This window comes from Diadema antillarum, unplaced genomic scaffold (assembly GCF_040938485.1).
Source record: "Diadema antillarum isolate AM-2024a unplaced genomic scaffold, OU_Dant_1.0 seq00001497_RagTag, whole genome shotgun sequence".
Lineage (NCBI taxonomy): Eukaryota > Metazoa > Echinodermata > Echinoidea > Diadematoida > Diadematidae > Diadema > Diadema antillarum.
In genome coordinates, this window is record NW_027272234.1 from 306,230 (window position 1) to 328,667 (window position 22,438).

General features: G+C 38.1%; 1 protein-coding gene across 1 annotated transcript; it reads left to right on the plus strand.

Moving 5' to 3' along the window:
* The first annotated feature begins 344 nt into the window (after positions 1 to 344).
* On the plus strand, positions 345 to 22,426 carry LOC139710081 (organic cation transporter protein-like). Its single transcript, XM_071622025.1, has 11 exons — positions 345 to 494; positions 11,738 to 11,992; positions 12,777 to 12,880; positions 13,796 to 13,950; positions 14,321 to 14,489; positions 15,702 to 15,840; positions 17,769 to 17,860; positions 18,901 to 19,109; positions 20,339 to 20,447; positions 20,906 to 21,115; positions 22,303 to 22,426. The coding sequence occupies exons 1-11, from the start codon at positions 345 to 347 to the stop codon at positions 22,424 to 22,426; spliced, it is 1,716 nt and encodes a 571-aa protein (XP_071478126.1).
* Positions 22,427 to 22,438: the final 12 nt, after the last annotated feature.

Genomic DNA, 22,438 nt, shown 5'->3' on the forward strand with positions numbered 1-22,438 from the left:
CTAAAAAAACATTCTCGGTGTTGGACAATGGCACCACGTAACTGCGCACCAACAATCCGCGCAAGGCTCCTTTACATTACTGGGTACTTTCTGCTATTTCCCCGCGAACACTAGCAGACTTCATATCACATCATGTTCCTGCCAGTTCTTGTGTAATTGATACATGTAGACAAGGTATTGCAACAAGTGGATCTATCCGGTGCCTTCTCTTTTGGATACCAGAGTGTTACCAATGGTTTCTGTTAATCGGCACAGACCAGGCTCGAAACTGAAGAGGTAATCATATCCTACCACAGCATCTTCGTGTGAATTAGACTTGGAGGGAAAGACAGAAATAGATCAAGATGAGATTCGACGATATTTTGATCCACATCAGCGAGTTTGGTCGATACCAGAAAATCATCTACTTTCTGGTGTGCGTTAATGGGATGATGTGTGCTATGCAGATGTTGGCCCAGGTTTTCATGGCAGGCAGATCTGACCATTGGTGTAATGTGAGTTTGCCCAACTGTTTTTTTTTTCGCTTTTATAACATTAACCCCTCCAATTTGTCCTTATACGTTTATCCTTGTAAAGGAAGCATATGGCTGTTCAAACAAATTGTGTCATTGTCAATGTCAGAACGACAGAAATCAGAATTGATCTCCGTTTAATAGCGATCTCGACGAAAGTTCTCCCTCAAATGGTGTCATAACTGTGTAAACGTCATAACGTCATAAACGATGTTGCAGTCCAGACTAACAGAGAGTAGAGAGTGCTCTAGGAGCTCAACACCACGGATTCCCATCTCCTTGTTCAGAATATGCCACTTTACCAGGATGTAAGAATGGGTTAATGCTGAGGTAACACCAGAATTATTAGGATCCTCTTGGAGACCACTCATATCATTCATATAGGAGACCTTATCAGGTAAAATCTATTGATAGCGATTACAATGATAAAAATAAGACATCTACTGTTTACAATGGCGAGTATCATCAAAGCCTCTAACTGCCAAATAGGTTTTTGTTGTGACTGAAGAAAGGAGAAGGAATCAAAGATATTTTTGTGACACTGAGAGGAATTATCACATTGCTGCGCATCATACTTCAAGAGGGAAAAGCCCAAAATAAACAAATAATCAAACATATTATTCCGTAAAGGGTACCATGCGTTGCACACCTTTTAATAAATTATTATCATTGTCGTTTAAGTTTTGTTTTATCAATCAAATCAAACAGCCATTCTGAAGGAGCAATTTGACATGAATGGGAATACTGGGCATGGACATGAACAACTTACGGTGTAGAATTGGTGAATTTTACTTGGTTTAATGTGTGTGTGTGTGTGTGTGTGTGTGTGTGTGTGTGTGTATGTGTATCGGGAAGAAGGGATACAAAAGGCTTAATGACTATTAATTAGAGGAGATTGCATCATTGGGCATGGCAAATCCTTAAAGGGAAACGTAGCCAGGATTAAAGATGGCGCTGTTCCATGAACCCATCTGCAATGTTCAGAAGGTCCGAGTAAATCCGATTCATGTATACGGTGTGTCGAAAATGGTCGCAGTAATGTTAATCTCAGTTCGTGTCTTGATTCGGTCGTTATAGTTCGTGGCTGCTTCCGCTGACTACATGCAGATTCTTCATGAGTTTGTTAGCTGGCTTGCCTTGCCTGTAAGTATTTGAACAGGCATGTAGTAGTCAATGATAGTTTATGATTGCACTGTGAAAAGTGTAAAACTAGAAATTCGATCTACATAAGATTGATATGGTCGGTACATGCCCTCCCTCGCATTCTCTCTCTCTCTCTTCTTGTGTACACTTTTCCAAAGGACTTTTTTTGTCAGAAATCGTAATATTCCTTAAGCAAGGAAGATTCTCACTTCTCCCTTCCTATACCACAATAACGAAAGAGTAAAGAGTAAAGAAATACCCAAATACTTTAAACAAAAGGAAATTCAAGGATCTTTGTTTATGGTCACTTGGGCTGAGGAAATCAGCATTTCCACGAGTTGCGCAGTGGATCCCTGTGGACATGTACAACTGTATTATGTAAGGTTGGGGTTGGTGTTAAGGATATAACTCTCTTCCAGGTTCCATCAGGGACGTGAGTCACCTCCCTGGTTCCATCTAGGTGTCCCGTGATAAATATCAGAAGAGTTATTTATTTCCTTTGCAGGAAATGGTCTGGCACGAGAACCTGTCCCCCAAAATGTGCTGAGTTTACAGTTTCTTTTTATTCCGGACCAGTTTCGGGACTACAGACCTCTAGGTAATCAGCAAAGTTGGATCAAAGAACAAAAGATCAATAAAGGGAATGGATTGTTAAGGTAAAAAAAACACACTTAAAGATCAGGATCTTAGAAGACCAAGGTCGACGATCGATAAAAGTCTTTGGAAAATCAAGACCTGGAAATATCAAGATCTGAGGAAAGGACTATATGGGAAAAAATCTAATCATAAACAGTGCGTATCAAAAAAAAAGGAAGGCCTAATCCAACTTTGGAGGGCTATCATTTCATATTTGTCCTCTACGGAGAGCAAAATGTTAATTGTGAGGATAGAAGAACTCTTCCTCTTTGCATTCTTGCCTAATTATGTTGACAAATGTCATGCATGACTGAGCACATGAACTTTAAAGACAACAATGGAAAATTGCGCTTTTTCCAAGATTGAGTGTCAAATGAAGGAACAGTAAATGTCTCACTGAATGGATGAGATCTGTCAATGAAAATGACCAAATGAACATCTAGGCCAGCCTATACGAATGCAGGTTTCTGTTTACGCTTTCTCCTAACATTTTATCGTCCATAACCTTTACCATGGCCACCTATCCGATAACGTGGTCACTCGACAACAAGTGCCATGTTGAAGGTTATGGACTATAAAAGGTTAGAAGAAAGTGGGAGTTCCAAGGTCTGGCGAGGTTATGGTCTTAGAAAAAACAAAACAAAACAAGATCCAGTGAGCTAAGATCCGGAAAGATCAAGGTGTCTTAGAAAGATTAGATTACCTGCACCTATCATCCGCTTCTACACAACTAATTGATCACTGAATGTCTGATATTCAGGGCTTAATATATTTTGTAGTTTCGAATCCTGCTTTGATTGTAAAGTTGACTGGCACGATATCAGTATTTATCAAGCGAAATCATGAACAGACTTTGCGAAATAAATCCCGACAATAACATAAAAGAGTTGGCCAATCTCAAGGAATTAATTCCCAGAGCATTCGTCTCTAATGGAGTGCCTCCAGAGGAAAGACACGTCTTCAACGTTAACTATGAAACATTGATTACTATTAAGTCTATCACATGACGGACAGGTATATCGTATACTCTGTCTTTCTGGTCCTATGTTATGAAGACAACAATGACGTGACCAAACCCAATTAGAAAGAACACATTTTTACACAGTGTATTCACAATGTGCTCACGTAGTTGACTTTGTGAAAATGCTCAAATTTAACAGTGTGAAGATGATTCACATTGTGGTGTGGTTTTCACAGACTGTTCACATTGTAATGCTTTGTTTCTCATTGTAGATGGATGACTCACCTTGTGTTCACACTGTTAAAACTCTCGAATTTAACAGTGTGAAGAGATTTCACACTTTGTTCACACTGTGTTCAGACTGTTTTCACATTGTGGTTTCTCACACTGTGGGACACTGTGTGACACTGTGTTCTCTCCAGAAGGAAATTTTTCCTGAGATAGACGTCCAGGAGAAGTTGTTTGCGACGAACCTAAGGGTGTGTAATACCAGGGAGGTTTTATACGTGGAGTTCCAACTGGCTGTAATTATTCAGACAGTTGTCAGAATTCTATTGATGGACAAAAGAATTCCAGAGGTGCACTTGTGCCTTTTATGATCGATGTTCGACGCCGCCGTCTTGCTGAGCAATCTGAAGATTCATTTTGAACGTTATTATAATGTTGGCCATATTTCGCTTATCTGTTTATTAAATGAAATGAAATATCACTTAATGATAAAGCATATAAAACAAAAGTCAATCCCGTCCAGAAATTTGTACAAAAGTATGAATCAGAGCTGTATCATGTGAAAATGTTTAGAACTGTACCATCCTTGAAAGGTGGTTGTATCACTTTTCCGCTTAATTTCCACAAATGAAAATGATATGGAATAATCTTCAAGTATAATTCTTTATTTATAGATATATCAGATTAGTGCCCCGGGTATGCCTAGTCGAGTAATTTTCATTTTTATTTCAGCATTTTTTTTTTTTTGGCTCAGTTTCTATTCGCGCATCCTCGTGTCTATGCCATCTACCTTTTATGAGGAGGGATAGCGAAAAGTGATTACCATCACAAAGACATATCTCCTTTGAAAGTGCCTGGTGATTATGCAATGAGACACGAGTCAATTGTCTTCGTATCTGCGCGGCAGATCCCGTCCGACATATGCTTCAAAAATTCTTGGGCGGCAGCTTCGAACATCTAGCAAAGGAAATAAGACGGTTGTGACTCCATTCTCTAGAACCTCCTTGTTAATACATTACAGTACAACATCAAACTGCCTGGACATGCTGGATCGGAGCTGCAAAGCGTTGTGATAACTCCGTACACAATGTTATTGTTTAAAAATGCAAACAGTCCCAGCGTTTGTGATAATGGTTCACTGTCGGTCATACATTATGTTCGTTATCTGTGTTTTCATGTCTGACGGATATACCTTGTATTATAAACGACCTACTTTAGTACTATGGACGGTTATTCGGTGCAGATAAAAACATTTAAGTTCAGCTGTAACATCACTGTTTGCCTACATGGCACCTAATTATAGATTGTAGATTCGATACGTGGTCTAGTTTGTCTTGACCTGTCTTAAAGTTGTTATCTTTCCCACGATTTTTGCCTTTGTCTTTCGTTTCCTTTCCCAGCATGCATTATACATGACTGAGCAATATCAAAATAAAGTCTTATTTTCCAACATACATTCTGAACATATGCATACAAAATATGCAATGCGTTTCATGACCTGCAGACCTGAGGTATCTTTTCACTTGCGTACACGTGTCAGAATGTGAATTCAGTACAAATCATAAACATCGTACAAGTCATACGTATGAATAGTAAACCTTATATTCCTGCTTCCAGTGTACTTTTTCTAATCCAAATTTCTAGTACACATGAAACAGGCAGCTGAATTTCATTTCATTTTCATTTCATTTCATTTTATTTCATTTCATTTCATTTCCGACGAAAGTATACAATATGACGATTGCATATTTTACCTTTACATAATTATCCAAATGAGATTTAAATGCACGTCATTTGTTTACAATGAGACTTGTCAAATTGCCACCAGGATCAGGTTATATACTTTAGGATACACGAGATAAGAGTGCCTCCATCACTCATACATTACTTGGGGTTAGAAAGGCTCATAGGACTTAACCCCAAACTGAGTGTATAGATGTCGGAGTGAAGTTTATAAATTCTGTTGAATCTACCCCCTAGAAATTTAAGTGCAAGAAAAAATTATGCTGCGAAACATTCAATGCTGTCATAATGGTCACGTAAAACAAAATCTATTCTGTACAATTCTATTCAACAATGATGCTCAAACTCTGGTTGATACTTTCAGAACAACAACGCTTGTTCAACGCTTGTTCAATCAATCAACCCTCTCAACCTTCAGAACACACGATTCACCTTCAGATAGATCTTAGTATAAGTCTACGGTGTGTAGATCTGCAATTAGAAACGTTTCAATCGAAATTCCTTTTTTTGAAGTTTTACATCAACAATTGTGTTAGTTTTTTATCTAAATCAATGAAAGATCTTTTTGACAACCTTAAAGATTAAAACTACTATCTTCGCTTTTATGGCTCATGAAATAACATTACCAGATATATTTGTCTACCCTATTCCCAGTGATGGTTATCTTAACTTCATAACTCTGTCTTTTTAAAATTGTTTTCTGTGTTAATTGTAGATAATTTCCTATGATGGTTCAAAAACATGTGAAAAACATCCTTGCAGGCCTGAGCTTACTGTCACAAAGAAAAAACATCAAAAATGCAAATTTCATTCTTCTTCTTCTTTTTTTTTGAGGGGGAAGGGTTCGTCTTATCCGTAGATCTTTAGATCGGTTTCTCCGCGCAGGTCATGCAATGCGCATAGGATTCTGACGAGAGTATAGAGTTAAACAGAAACTTCCAGGCATATCCCTTCAAGTCTTCTATGGACACTAAAACTCAACAAAACAATAAATAAATATTTGCAGTCTGCTTTATTTTTATAACTATCACGTAGGCCTAAAAAGTCCGGTGTTAGATATGAAACACCGATCTGGTGTTAAATTTCCGGTGCTCATTCATGGTGTTAGAGTAACACCTCCGGGTGTCTTTTCAAAATTTAAAATTGTTTTTTGAATCGTTTCTTAGTTACTGCACTTCTTGTTAATTTTGAACTTCAACAAGACAATAAAGAATTTTCCGATAAAGTACTTGATTTTTGAAAAAAATGTGTAAACACATTTACACCACAGTAACACCAGTTGGTGTGGTCCCCTATTGAAGCTGGACGGGTGTTATATCATTGAAATTAACACCACCAATATCAAATCAACTCCATGCGGTGTCATTATTGAATTAACTCTAGCGCAGTGTCAAAAATATCACCAGCCACAGTGTCAAATTAACACCACGAAGTGCCAGGCGAACACTTTTTAACACCGTCACAGTACATTTTCAACACCTGTGGATGTGGTCCTCTATTGAAGTTTGATCGGTGTTAGATTTAACACCCATGGTGATCAATCTAACACCGATGTTTTTACAGTGTACTCTCTTCTCAGTATAAAATCTGCTGATCTCTACACAAATATCATGAATGACCCTTCTGTATAGATATTCATTTTTTTTCGTACCTCAAATATATAATGTGCTGAAGTCAAAATCGCGCAGTGTGAGAGGGTTTAAGATGTCACTTGGGCGTATTGCTACCTTGGAGGCGTAGAGATTTGTGGAACATGTTATAAACAGTGTAATGTAAGTCTCCCCAGAGTAAACGAATGCCACAGTCTATTTCGTAAATTCGCTCTCCAAAAGCTGCAAGTGCGTAACCCTGCCATGATCCATTACATTAGAAGTGAAACAGAATTCTATCATTCACTCGAATTCTCCATTCGTTCGAACCCCGGCCTTTCAAGCTTTTCGGAATATTTGATGCCTATTTTTCATTGTGAGCGTCTAGTGATAGCAATCATGGCAATTGCCATTGTTTAACTCCTCTGGGTACCCGTCATGGTGAGATGTAGAATCAGAAAAGAAGTCTTGAGTTTCTTTATCCGAGGCCACATCAAAGACTGGTTAACGAATCTTCATGTTTTCAAGCTAACTCAACGCGACTGGTTTGATTCCCTCAACTTAAAATTGTGTCTTGTAAAGATTATACGGGAAGCCCGTAATTCATGCAATTCATGAAAACACCAGCGACGTAGTTGTTATTTATGAAGAAAGTGATTTGTAGTTTGCACTAGCGACACTGGTGTCAGCGAAGTCAAGCGCAATTCCTCCCTCTCCATCTTACAGAACTACAATTATGATAACGAAATAATGGCAAGAAGGGTGTCTATTATTTTGATGATGAAGATGACGACAATGAAAATCACAAAGACAGTAGTATCAATATTACTTTTGTGACAATATGCATATGAAATATAATACATTTTATATGGTTTTGACTGATTGAAAGTGCTTTTAAACAACTACACCAACGACAAAGTATAAATCAATTTCTTTTGAGTATTCCACGTTCTACAAGGTTAGCCTTTTATGGTACGTTCCCACTGCCGATCAGATCAACTCGATCAATCCCGATCAAGCTTTTTTGGCCTGTTCGGGCTCGCTCGGCATTGGTATTCGGGGTCGATCTACCTTGATCGGCATCGCTCTTGCTTCCTTCACGATAATTTTGGACATGTCCAAAATATTCGAGTAGGAAGCCCGAACACCAACAGCTCGGGTAGTGATCGAGAAGAGATCGAGCTTATCGGGAATCGGTCGTATAGAAATCTAGTGTGGTCGGGACGGATTTTTCCCCGAGCTCAGTTCCCGATCATCTCGAGTTATACTCGAATGCGACACGATTGATTTCAGATCATTTCGATCCAGGATTCATCAGTTTCATAAATAACTCGACCGCTGCACGACCGCTACAGGACTGCTGTCGACTGATACTCGACTAAACTCGATCATGCTTCGACCGGCACTCGATCAAATACCGAGCACTTTTTAATAGTGGTTGCAGCAGGTGCAGACGTACTTTCTTAGCACTCATTTATTGTTCATGAAAATATATGCAGTCCTTGATCACGTTAAAAAGTTAAATGTCGTCAGTATCTTCAGCCACTCCTGGCCCACTGAAGAAAAGAAAAGGGCCACGAAGAGAGAAAGGACAACAAATCCTAAACAGCAGACATGGTAGAATTAGACTTTCCAGACAAACATTTCAGAAGAAAGAAAGGAAACACGACTGAAACTGAGAAAAATTCGGTATTCTGGCAATATGACTGTAACGTGAAAGGAAATTTTCTAGATTATTTACTTTAGTTATAAACTGAGAAATGTTTCTTCAATTCTATTGCTAGCTTGTCTGTTTCAAAGTTGAAGTTGATTACGTTGATATAAAATCTATTTCTTACGCTTACGTGTTAGTTGTAACTTAGATTCATAAATGCTCATTGACTTACTTTACTTTTATTTACGTAGATGTTACACTTTTGCTTCGCTTGATAAGGTTTTGGTTATTGAGAGTTGTATGTACATTGCTTGAAGTCCACCTTGATATCGATTGGCTGGGATGAGTTGACAAAAAAATAAACAACCAAGATTTTCATCATTTTTGCTAATGTAAAATGTAATATTGTTTTAATTTTCATAATAATGTACTCTGTTCCACATATCAGCACACTTCATGAATTTAGAAATTAATGTAATACATGTATTTCCTTTTACACACTCTTGGGCTTATACTTTATCAATGAATACATACATATTTTGCATTCACTTTTTCATTCTTAAATAATGAGAACAATAATGACAAAGATAACACGACTCAATAGGGTTGTAGGACAGTCATTTTTTTAAAACTCTACATGATGGTGCATTTATGGGCATATAGGCCTATGTTTCATTTTAGACCAAGTTAATTTCAGCCACCTATATGTAATGCACTTACGAAGCGTGGCGGTGTAATTTTTTTTTTTTCACGAGAGATCAAACTTTGATTTGCTATTCTTCACATCCAATGCAAATATTGAATGCATATGAACGAACCTATTATATTATACATGGTGTCCCGGCAGACAGAAGGCTACAAAACTGTCTCTTATTTAAAAAGATATGAGCGACTGAATGAAATCGTGACATTGTTCAATAGGAAAAAACACCTCAAATTCTATTTAACACAATGATAATCAATCTTTATGCAGGCGCTTTGATCTCCATGAAAATTTGTGATTTACAAAATCTGTAACTTTGGGCAATGATATCCTACTTGAACTGAGCGATAGTGCAGCCGTTAAAAACTGATAACGAATGCGTCAAAAAAGTAACTACTAAAAACGGATAAAATGAATGAATACAAGTGAATGCATTTTTTTTTTTTTTTGGGGGGGGGTACCTTTTTGATTGGCTCACAAACAGAGTGATCAGTCTTTATCATCGTTTTTTTTTTTCAGGAAAAATGACTATATAATCGAAACGCCTGCGCGAGAATTGATAATTGTGGTTTCAAAATAGGAAGTGTTCTTCTATCAACTATAGGTTTTCCCGGCCCAATTTCGATCTTTGTCAGTCCAATTCCTAATAGCTGCATTCAAGTTAGCACAAAGCATAGATGACATGTTCGGAAGTTCAGTTTTATGATCTCTTCATTCAAATTCATTTTGGAGCATTCAAATTACCTTTAGCCTCATTCTAATTAACACTTTTTCAATTGAAACTCGTAAAACAAGCACCATTTCGTTATTCGTTCATTCAGTTAGAGTTATATACTCACGTGATCACGGACATGCTGCTCTCGTTCATTTAAATTCATTTTTGGCAATCAATTTAACATCTTTTGCAGTCAATTTAGCACGCATGTTTATGGTTTGGTTCTTTCTTTTTTATAACTTAGTTACTGTTTCTCCAAGCGTCATTACGTTTCATATTTTCGTACTCATTTTAGACATTTTGGCAACATTTTTTTTTCTTTAATATGCTTAGTGACTCTTCAAGTCTGAAGATAATGCAACATGTGCATGGCCACAACTTATCTCGCCGTTGAGCGCTTTATTCCGTGTGTCGGCCAGTTCTAGGAAGTCAAGGTTATGATCATCAAATATTCCTATAATTCTTTTTCTGTCCCCTTGAGAAAATTGTAATACGTCTATATCTAACTTGTGCCGTCATGACTGGAAGAAGATGAAGTTAAACTATATAATAGTATTGGTACATGTAGGCCTAAAATGGCATGTATGAAAGAAAAGGGGCGTTACAGAACAGCAGACTCGAGTAATGGTCAAAAATACGATACTTTTACTACTTAACAGTGCGTGGATGAAACAATAAGTCACATAGAAATACGCGTCTAAATGTTATCAACTTTTCAAAAAAGAAATAACATGGCATTAATTTCAATGAACATGTTAGGAATTTGACTGCCCATACGCGAAATTGATGACTGAAGTACCCCTTTCGCCAGTGCTGGCGAATTTGAATGACTGAAGAGCACGTGCCAATTTGAATGCCCCTTTTACGAATTCGAAAGGCACAATCGTCATGTGCAAATCTCATGGATCGGAATGCTAATTGAACGAACAACTTGCAATTTTGAATGAAAGAATGTGCAGTGACGAGGATTTCGCTAAATTGAATGAACCTTTCATCAAATAGACTGACAAAAGTGCGAAATTGGCCGGGAAAACATATACCAAAGATAATCATTTCTTTCGTTCATTCATGCTTTTGAAATTGATAGTCAGTTCTATAGCACTCTTTTGGCCCATGCCGTATTCAAGTATAAATACTGAATTGTCTCATGTAACCAAACGAATAACTGTAACCAATTCTTCTTTCACTCGATCACTCTACGAACCTGCCGACCCGTTCGATGCAAGATCTTACACAGATCGTGTCATGTCGAGCTGGTCTAAGAAGTCTAGTAGAAATCGAGTATTGACCGTGTAGCGATCGTGTATTGATTGTGTGTAGATCGGGATGTTCGAGTAGAGATCTATGTGGTTGTCGAGGAGAGATTCTGGAGATGTCGAGAATGGTCGGGTGTGGATCGTATAAGATCGAATAGCGGTCGGGAAGGGATCGTGTTGAAGGACGATCGAGCATTTGGTCGGGATTGCTCTGGTAAAAATAGGTGATCGGGATTGATCTCGCTTGATCGAGTTGATCTGATCGGCAGTGGGAACGGGGTATTAGTGGAACACTATTTCCCATCGTTATGATAACTTCTTTTTTGTTACTCTGGCAAAGTGTGCATTATTCCTTTTTTCACTTCAATACCATTCGCGTATACTGATATATTTTATATTGTGTTCAATGATCTGTTCATCCAAACTGGATGAAAGTCGAATTGACAAATGTACCGCTTTGTATCATGTGTTATTTTCTTGATAGAAATAAATAAACGATTGAATTGAATTGAAAATCTAAATACAACTGAGAAGAATTACTACAGTGCTCAGACCAAAATGACAATGCAACTGATGAAGGCTTCTATATTGATGCAGGTTGCTGGCTGGGAGGACGTGGAATGTACCCAGTGGGACCTGACGGAGGAGCAATGCGCCGAGGCGAAGAGGAACGCCAGCATGCCGGTGAACGGCACGGAGGACGAGCTCCAGTGTTCCAAGTACGTCATCGTAGACGACCTCCAGTTCAGCCCCGACCTCGACCCCGCCAATTACAACAACACCGACGTGACGTCTTGCAACGATGGTTGGGTGTACGACCGCAGCCAGTATCACTCATCTGTGGTCCAGGAGGTAAAATCTTAAACGACAATTAACATTCTTTTAAATTGCATGTGTCAGTATGTGATAGCCTATTTCTTTATGGCGGTGGAGTTCTTTCGATTATATTTTAAACAAACGATGAATTTTGATAGTCATTGTACAGTCAAACTCTAGTAAACAAGTGATGTTCTTCGATAAACCTTGAAACATACTCAAATGAGCCATCGTACATTGTCGCCAATATCATACTTTATTTGATGCCTCACTTTAACTCATTTCCATAATTATTTTGTTGCATTTGCAATTGTATTCATGTATGTATGTATGTATGCACGTATCAATTGATTCTATCAGTTATATATATATATATATATATATATATATACACATATATATACATATATATATACATATATATATATATATATACATATATATATATATATATATATATATGTATATACTGTATGTGTACTCTTTATAATTATTATGTTATATAATATATTGCAATAGGAAGCACCTTACCCGACCCTTTCGGGTAACCAGTTCGCTTCTTATAGACGTAACCCAATAAAGAAATCTGTGTAATGTTTTACCTTTTTAAGCAATATAATTGTGAATTGTATTGAATTGAATTGAATTGAATTGAATTGAATTGAATTGAATTGAATTGAATTGAATTGAATTGAATTGAAATGCCATGACAGCAGTGTCTGTTGTCGTACTGTCAGTGACTGTCCTAGATCATAAGCAAGGTTTTGTAGATGTCATCTCCCTTCGGTCACTAATTATCATAAAATTTCTTCTCTTAAAGTTCGACTTGGTGTGCAGCCAGGCCACCCTGACCAACTTAGCCCAGTCTCTCTTCTTTGTTGGAGTTCTCCTCGGATCGGTCATTTTTGGCGCCATTTCAGACATGTGAGTAAAAAACAGTGGTTTGCAGCAGAACTCGATATGTACAGAACAGATTTGATAGGCTACGCCGCTATACCGCAGTTGTTAGATTTCATAGTGCATGCAAAAAGGAACAGCAGTCTTCAAGCAAAACATATATGTCAGGAAATGACATGATTTCCCTAGTATAGAAAAAAAATGCCCATAGTCATGTCGCTTTTCCATATAATTCGGCTACCAGGCTAGTTTCATACAGCTGATCTAATTTACGAACATACAATGTATTTCAATCCTAAACAAGAATGAAAATAAGAAATGAATATGTGTTATAATGTCAGAAATGTTGGGCAAAACAATGTTGATTTGCTTGCTTCAACAAATCCGATTAGGAGCCAGATTACAATATAAATATAATTCCTAATGATACCAGAACTTCAAGAACTACAAGGAGAAAGCGTGATGACGAGAAGCACGTATATAACTGCTTATATCAATTTTCTCGCAGGTTCCTCTGTTAATCTCTCTTTAAAGGGAAAAATCCAGTCCAAATATAAGCTGGTCTGATAAAAATTTTCTTTCATTATAATCATCGGAATTTCGTTATATCCAAACAAATAAAGTGCATAAAGATATATAACTGTAGGTGATAAGTTTTAGCCCTGAATTTTACTTCGGTGTATCCGTATTTTGCTTTAACCGTGTTCGTTGTAACGGGAGTGCACTGTAAAAGATACCTAGAAGTTCTTCTTGGTGATTTATTACATAATGATGTATCATGATGTTTCGCTATAGTTGTACACTGGTCCTTTCACAGTGTATACCGTTAACATCATGCATTTGTCATTTGTCAACAAAAATGTATAATTTATGACTTGTTGAAAAATTGAAATAAATTTGTTTTTGACTGTTGAATTTGAATTTGACTTACTTCTCCTGAAGCATTGGTCGGCGAATCGCGCTGTACATCGCCCTGGCCTTGCAGGGAATTCTGGGAGCAGCAATCGCCTTTTCCCCAAACTACGTCACCTTTACAACTCTGAGGGTCATCTTGGCTGCGGCTAACATGGGCGTCTTCCTTATGGCTTTTGTGATTGGTAAGACAATGACATCGCGTGCAAATAGATTGATGATGGTATACACTGAGACAGCTATACACGTATTGGCCTATAGAAAACTCGAATATAATATGTTCAAAGGAAGTCTTCAAAGAATGAGAATGAGATGCAGTTGTGGGACAAACATCAGGATTGGACATGTGCGTCCAACTCTACAACATTAACCACAACGAAACGCAAGGTGTAGGGAATTGTTTTCCTTGTAGTGTTGCTTTATTTTTATTGTGGTATTTGCTTTTTAAAAAATCGTTTAATTTGTATCATTTAGTCTAAACGTATCATCTGTATTCCTGTTGTTATCATCCGTTTAATTTGCATCCTACTTTCGTTATGTTGTTTTGGATGAAAGGCACGGAGCTGGTAGGGCCAAGCAAACGTACGGTGGCAGGCATCGTCATTGAGCTCTTCTTCTCCTTCGGCTACATGCTCCTGGCTCTGCTGGCCTACTTCATCCGTGATTGGTGGATTCTTCAACTCGTGATTAGCGCGCCCTCTTTCATCATGCTTCTCACATTTCCGTGAGTGTCGTCATATCGCCGCTGCTTTTGCCCCACGCCTGTATCATTTTCTTTAAAGGGGAAATCGAGTCAAAATATAAGTTAGTCTGATAAAAAGAGTAAAATATTACGAGTTCAATGGTATAATTTTGCTAGAAATCGGATGAAAAATAAGAAAGTTATGACATTTTGAAGTTTCGTTATTTTTTTCTTCGGGAAACAGTTCTTGAACAGTCAATAAAATATGAAAATGACAAAGTGGGCATGTCATTCCCTCACAATTTTCCATATAATTTGTACATAAAATTTTGACATTTCTAGTTTTCATTCAAATGCAACTCTGCCAGAGGCTCAAATCCTCGTATATCTAACTGATCACTATTCTGAAGTTATTCAACCAGGAATAACGTCATGTTTCAGACTTCAATGATCGAAAGATTGAATTTTCATCATTTTTTGTACACCATCACTGGAAATTGTGAGGCTACGACACGGTTAGCTCACTCATTTGCATATTCATATTCACTGTACAAGAACTGTTGTGCAGAAATTATTAAAACTTCAAAATGTCACAACTTCCTTATTTTTCATCCGATTTCAGTTAGATATTTACCGGTGAACTCTTAACATTTTACTCTTTTTTATCAGACTAACTTATATTTGGACTGGATTTCCTCTTCATGTTCCACATGAAATTTAAACAGCTTACAATATGGTTGTTCTTATTCGTTGTTCGTATTTGCTATTTATGTGCTTGTAAATAGCTGTAAACAAACTGTATTATAAAGTAGATAACACTCGAATGGACTTGAGTTTCGGTGAACACACACACAGTCTGCAAGAATCTTCAGCCGATTGAAGGAGGCAGACTTAACCAGAAGAAGAAGAAGAAGAAGAAGAAGAAGAAGAAGAAGAAGAAGAAGAAGTAGTAGTAGTAGTAGTAGTAGTAGAGGAGAAGAAGAAGAAGTTATATATGCCAAATACGCTATTTTGTACCGCTTTCAAATAATTGTTCAGGACCCACTAATCATAGGTATTATTTAGGACTGGTTTTATTTTGTAATTCTTATGCTTTAATGTTGTTTCTACCCCGGAATTTAGTCTCCTTTTGTGCATGATCGCTTATCGTATTCTTGACCCTTTACTTTAAATTTTTTGCTAACTGCCATGCATTGATTAATTAAAATTCAGCATGCATTTAAACTTTTAAAACATCTGTTGTCGACTCCACAGGTTCGTTCCAGAGTCTGCACGATGGTTGATTACTAGAGGGCGCACGGAGCAGGCTACCAAGATCATTGTCAAAGCGGGGAAAGTCAACAAGGTCGATTTGCCAACACCGCTCTTTTCCGAGGAAGAACTGAAGGAACAAGTACGGAGTATCACATGTTTGGGTTTTTACCTCCGTCATGGAGGTTATATGTTTTGGCTTTTTGTTTTGTTTTGTTTTGTTTTGTTTTTTGTTTTAACCGGCGTTGGGTTCTCTGTCGGTTCGTAAAACAATTAAAAAACATGAGAAAAGATTTGGATGAAGTTTTCAAGGAAAGTTGATGATGACACAAGAAAGAGATGATTCAATTTTGATAGTTATCTGGATCACTGTCTGGATCCATGACTTTTTCTCAATATTTTGAAGGATTCTGTTATTGGTGATGTTTATAATGAACGCTAGATGGCGCGCTTGCTTTTGCAACTCTCAGGGCCACTAATTGCATGCGCTGTTGGCCAGAAAGTGCGGCGGAGGCATGAATGCAGCGACGCGACGGCTGGTCGGCAAAAAGGGTATGTTTTGATGGGCAAGGAATCTCATGTAGATGATAAATGTAAGACTATCATATCGAGTGGAAATCACACTTTGGTTGGAAGTGAGCTGCTTGGCGGAGGTCTGCTCTCTCCGAGTGTTTTTCTAGTTTGTTTGTATAATCGTTTTTTTTTTTTTTTGAATGGCTAACAACCCTGCATCTCAATGAAAATTAATTCACACGCATTTCCCCCACTCCTGTGTAAACTCGTCTAGGCCTACTGGTTTACCTTTCCGCATCAACTCTATTACAAAAGTAGTAAGTGCCTTTATAATCCATTGCCATATCGAGTAACCCTTTTGCAACCTTCGCGGTTGTAAGAAATAACCTCTCCTGTTACATCGCCCTGGTTAAGGTATTCATTGTAGATTGATGTATCAGAAAACCGATCTATTTTCCTCGTTACTCAATGGATTCTCACATTGTATAAAAGAAGAAAGACGAAAAAATGACGATTTAGTTAAAAAGCTTAAGCTTGACGTTTATTGATACTGTACCAATGATTAAAAAATATTTCTTTCATCTCGACGACATGATTGGTTTGTTGGCGTCACATGACACTTTACTCTCATGACGTCAGCATACCATACGCCGCACGGCTCATATAATCTTGAAGAATTGAAGAGACAAAGAAAAAAGTTTCCTGTAGCAATTTACACATTTGTTGGGCTTGCTCTACCATCTTTCATACACGCAGTGTGAATAAATCTCAAAAGTCAATTCAATTCAATTCAATTCATTTCAAATTTTATTTCATTTTTCGACAAAAACATATAGACATCACTTTTTTTGGGTAACAGAAAATAAGTTCTTGCTCATCGATTCTTGCCAATCTCAGCTCCATTTTTCATACTATTAAGATTGCTATCATCCACTAAAAGGACTCAGTTCTTTTGACGAATGATTGTTTCCCATATGACACTCTCACATTCTAATACAAACAGCTGTCCAGCATTAAAACAAAAATCACTTGTAATAACATTAACGATTTGGGAATCTCCTAAAATCTGCAACCTTCTTTTCACGGTTTGAAAGAAGTAGAAAGCAATTTCAATCAGACATTCATCTTAATTCTCCGAATTGCTTGATTTGTAGTTTGAATGATTTCAGATGTCTTTCATTCTCATTTTTTTAAATATAGGAAGTACTAGTAAGTTATGTTGTATACCAAGCAACCTGCTAAGATGAAATGAATTGATAAAGCATGTAGTGACTGACAAAATGAAGGATTGAGTGAATGAGTGAATGAATGAACGGGTGAATTCGTGCACGGAAGATCGAATGAGTAAATGAATGAGTGAGTGAACGAATGGATTGGTGATTGAACAAATGAGTGAATGGATGAATGAAAGAGGGAATGAATGAATGAATGAATGAATGAATGAATGAATGAATGAATGAATGAACAAATAAAAAACAACAAGCCATATTACAGTCTATTCGTTTCCCGGCAAGTTCTTTTTATGTAAACACTCTGACTCTGTTCTGTTTGTTGTAGGAGGCAGCTGCAAATACGAGACCCCCATCAATGATCGAACTTTTCAGGACACCAAATCTGCGAGTCAGAACACTGAACTGCATGTTTAACTGGTAAGAGCTCCAAATTGCATTCTCGATATTAAAGGAAATGCGATGACACCATCATAGTAGAGAAAGCGCGTGGATAAAGATATTTTCAGACATGGCTGTTGGCAAGATCCAATTTTGATGAACAAACCGAAGTTACGTATAGCAAGAAGAAGTGATGAAGAAGAAGAGGAAGAAGAAGAATGTAGAAGAAGAGGGAGTAGATCTGAGACCTGCTGTCATTTCTTATATCACCGTTTTTGCTTCATCGGAGGCAATTCACTGAAACTAGAGTTATTTTTAGGCCTACACGTTCGATCCAGCAAGTTTTAGAGACAAGGGGACCGTTTAAATTTGGTTTGGAGTTCATAAAATGCAAGCAAAAAATTACGCACATCTTCGACTTGTTTTATTGGCTGAATTTTACTTTCTATACTTGAGACGTCATGAAATGTAAATAAAGCAAACAAATACACAATAAATAAAAGAAAAACCCAGCATATTTCTCTCCTCTCTCTCTGAATTCTGTCTTTCTACATTATATTCACATAATACGTAATTCTTCAAAGATATAGGGCGTACATAATGTGGTGTCTGGCCACCTAATTTATCTTTTTGTGGCCCTGTCGGGCAACTAATATTCAAAATGGATTGTAACTTTTTTTTTTGTAATTACGGGCCACTACATATCTTTTTCGGGCCACCAAAATTTCAGTTTTAAAGATTTTAGTGGCCCGAACGGCCACCAAAAAAAAAAAAAGATAGTTTCGAGCCCTTTCTGTATAATCTATCATACATACAAATAACGAGTGTGTAAATGTGTATATACTGATTTAAAAAAAATACTTTTGACTGCATTTAGTCTCATCATAAAGTGTTTAACATGTCAGAGCACCAAATCAAAATCTGAAGAATTGGAACAATTTCCCAATGGGCAATAAGTGAATAGGAGAGAGTTTATACATTACAGACAAAATATTGTTTCATCGTATGATTGATAAGGGCTGTGGAATATCTTGCCGCCATACTTCATACTTTCACCTCCCCACACCCCTCCCATCCAGGTTTGTCAACACTCTGGTGTACTACGGCCTCTCTCTGAGCACCTCTGACCTCGGTGTCAACGACTACATTGCCTTTTTCATCTCGGGCGCCGTCGAGGTGCCAGCCTACATCAGCAGCATCTTCGCTATCGACTACTTCGGGCGGAAATGGAGCATGTTCGGTTACATGATGGGCGGCGGTATCGCTTGTTTGTGCACCATCTTCACTCGTACGTATTCCGCTAGCAGCCCGGTCCCCAAGAGAGTTAGAAATTCCCACACTTTATATTGTGATAGAGACCCCACTCTGTTCATTATTGTCCCCTGTTAACCCTATTCTAACTGGGCTATTTGAGACCAAGTTTTTACTGGGGGGGGGGGGGTCAATTTGACCCCCCTTCAGATCTCGGCCGCCGATTGCGCGATCGCCGCGAAATTTTGCCTGAAGATAGAGCTGGATGTCAACTCCAAGATTACATGGTCATACAATAGAAAAATATTACCTTTCTATTTTTAATAAATTAATTACGCAGATTTGTGCATGAAATCATATTTTCACCTATAACTCCATTAACAAGACTGGAGGATTGCTAAATTTTTGTGTTAGAATTCCTCAAGACACATCAAACAATTTTCGTGTAAAAAAATAACGCAATCGAAATCAATTTCTTTTGTTTTTTTATTGTTTTGTTAATTTCTAATGTATTTTATTGTTTTTTCGACCTTTTGTTTTCTATTGTTTTTTGCCAAAATATGTTGCAGGCACTCTTTCAGGCTTATCTACGCTAGAATTGATTAATTTCAATGGTTAAAAGTTGAAATAATCTAATTTGTATCAATTTAACCAAAAAACACAATTTGCACTGGATTTGCACACGATATCGTGAATTTGAGCTGTTTTTTGGTTGACATGCATGTGCAAAACACTACGTAACTTCAAAACGGTGTCCCCGGACGTCGCAAATTTGGTCTCAAAATATGCGGGAGACTTCAATGAAAAAAGTCATGAAACGACGCGGCAAAATCTTTGCGCGTTGCGAAATCGTGGCGCGAAACGTCAAGGGGGGGGGGTCAATTTGATCAATTTGACCCCCCCCCCCCCAGTTAGAATAGGGTTAAAGTAAGCAGTTGCGTTGATTAGTGTACTGGTTGGCTTCATTAAACACAATGGGTTTAGATAGTCATGTAATGAAGTTGCAACTCAAGCTAGAATCTGCAGCTATTATTATCATGTAGGCTGCATTTCACCATGGAGAGCCACTCGCAACACATCATATAAGTGATAACCCCAAGAGAAGTTTGGCTATGTTGCATGATGGTTAGCACTCAGAAATTTGGATACATACATGACTAATCATAGGTGACAAAATGTGATCTGTAAAGAAATATAAAGGACTCTTGGAAGCTATTCTCCAACGGTTTTATCCTCCCTGTTCTCCTCCTGCTTATTACACCGTAGCTCTGGGACCATGGCGCACTACCGTGGCGATGATTGGCAAGTTTGGAATCTCGGCCTCCTTCGCCATCATCTACGTCTACTCGGCCGAACTTTTCCCGACACCGGTCAGGTTAGTTGTCGCTCACAAACAGAAGGGGTGGCTATGTTTATAGTTATCAGTATCAGAACGTTTGAAAAAAAAGAACAGTTATGTGTTAAGTCGCAGTCACCTTATTATAGTACAGGCAATATCTTAGTGAATTATCTATCAATGCTATTTAGGATTGCTATCAGTCACCAAACAAACGAAGTAATTTGAGAATCATGTAAACTTCATGTTAATTACAAAGTACCTATCCCCTGCCTATTAGAATTTTCTCTGTATGACATTTCCCTGCAGTCCTTCCTGCTCTGTCATGACTTCGAAATATATCTAGAAAATACGAAAAGCCGCCGAAACTGAAACATTATGTCCCTATTTTCCTTACCCCGCCACGCCCTCCCTACGCAAACGTCCCCTTGACACTTGACATCATCTTTGCTACGGTTTGTCATCTTCCCTGTACCCGTACCACTTCTCCCCATCAGGAGTGTCGGTGTCGGGCTATGCTCCATGAGCGCTCGTATAGCCGGAATCCTAGCCCCAATCATCCTTCTCCTCAACGAGACGTGGGAGCCACTGCCTGTCCTTATCTTTGGCGTCGCCTCGATCGCCGCCGGTCTGCTCATCCTCCTCTTACCCGAAACTCTAGGCGAGAAGCTGCCGGAGACCATCGAGGAGGGAGAGCTGTTTGGAACGTACGTTGGTAGAGTATAGTGCCCACTGGGCGATCGCGAAACAGTTAAAGTACCAATTATCAAGGGTGGACCAATTCAGAAAATGAGAATAGCAGTGGTAGAAATGAAGCATGCTGATGACAGCATTTTGATAACAACATCACTTGATTGACAAATAAAACATATCATTAATCGTAAAAATGAATTCCAACGCTGAGCATGTTAGGTCATTAATACTGTCGCTGCTCTTCCTGTTAAGTTCTGTACGTGCAAATAATGAAAGTGGAGCAAGTGAGGCCAGAACTCCTAGTTTTCCAGCTTTACACATTTGTAAAAAGGAGGGGGTATTTAAGGTATAACACACCATCACAATTAAACAAAACACTGCGTCTAAGGGTGCAATTAACCTCCAGGCAGGAATCCATCTCGAAAAATAATCTCTGACGGAAACTTGATAGATTTGAAATTCTTCTAAGTTACATGCCGTTTATTATCCGAGACACGATGTTTTATTAAATTTCATGCAAAAGTACCGAAATATTTCTGTCACAATGATTTTCTTTAGTAAAGCGGTTCGATCTTTATGAGTGTCTTTGATACGGGTTTTATTTGGTGTTCTGACTGTCGAAATTCTAGGCAGTGCAGAGAACAGATTTGTCAGTAACATTATTAGGCTTGAATGGATGATGAACAACCTCAGAAGGGGACCTTGTTATCTTTTTAAGAGTGGGAACTTCTCATGCAGTCTTGTCTGTGATAGTTTTTACATTGCACAGCAAATGTTTGTGCTTGTTTGTTTGTGTGCGAGTATGAGTATGAGTGTGTGTATGTGCGCACGCCACGCTGGTCCAGGTGCGCTTGCGTGCGTACAGTGTTATGTGTGTGTTAGTGATTGTGTCTGACTTTTTTTCTGGGGACCTACCCCAGCAAGCATCTGCTTTTCTGTAGGATCACCACACATAATCTTAATCAACTAATATGAATGTAACATACTCTATCGTACCTTTTGTATTACTGAAATATAATTTAAAGCCGGTATACATGTACCCCTGAATTTTCAGATATCTTATTTTTTGTTACTATTCATTGATTTATGGATATATGCTCCAATGGTAATTTGTGACGAAACTTATAAATTTAATGATATGAAATGAAAATCAAATGATCATGACGAAATTACGAACATTATACCCCTTTATCGATCGCAGGAAGAAGATGGCAAGTGACGTCACAGAGACATATGTGGAGAAGAAGGACGGCATGCCGGAAAAGAGCACAAACGGAAAAGTCAACGAAGGGTACGACCACGACATCGAGTTGGAGGATAAATGAGCGACGTTCCGG

Bases quoted from the DNA above. Each gene is read 5' to 3' on its own strand.
- LOC139710081 (XM_071622025.1), top strand. From the start codon at position 345: ATGAGATTCGACGATATTTTGATCCACATCAGCGAGTTTGGTCGATAC. The intron at 12,881-13,795 runs GTGAGTAAAAAA...CTTCTCCTGAAG, and splicing joins TTTGGCGCCATTTCAGACAT to CATTGGTCGGCGAATCGCGC. The intron at 20,448-20,905 runs GTTAGTTGTCGC...TCTCCCCATCAG, and splicing joins CTTTTCCCGACACCGGTCAG to GAGTGTCGGTGTCGGGCTAT.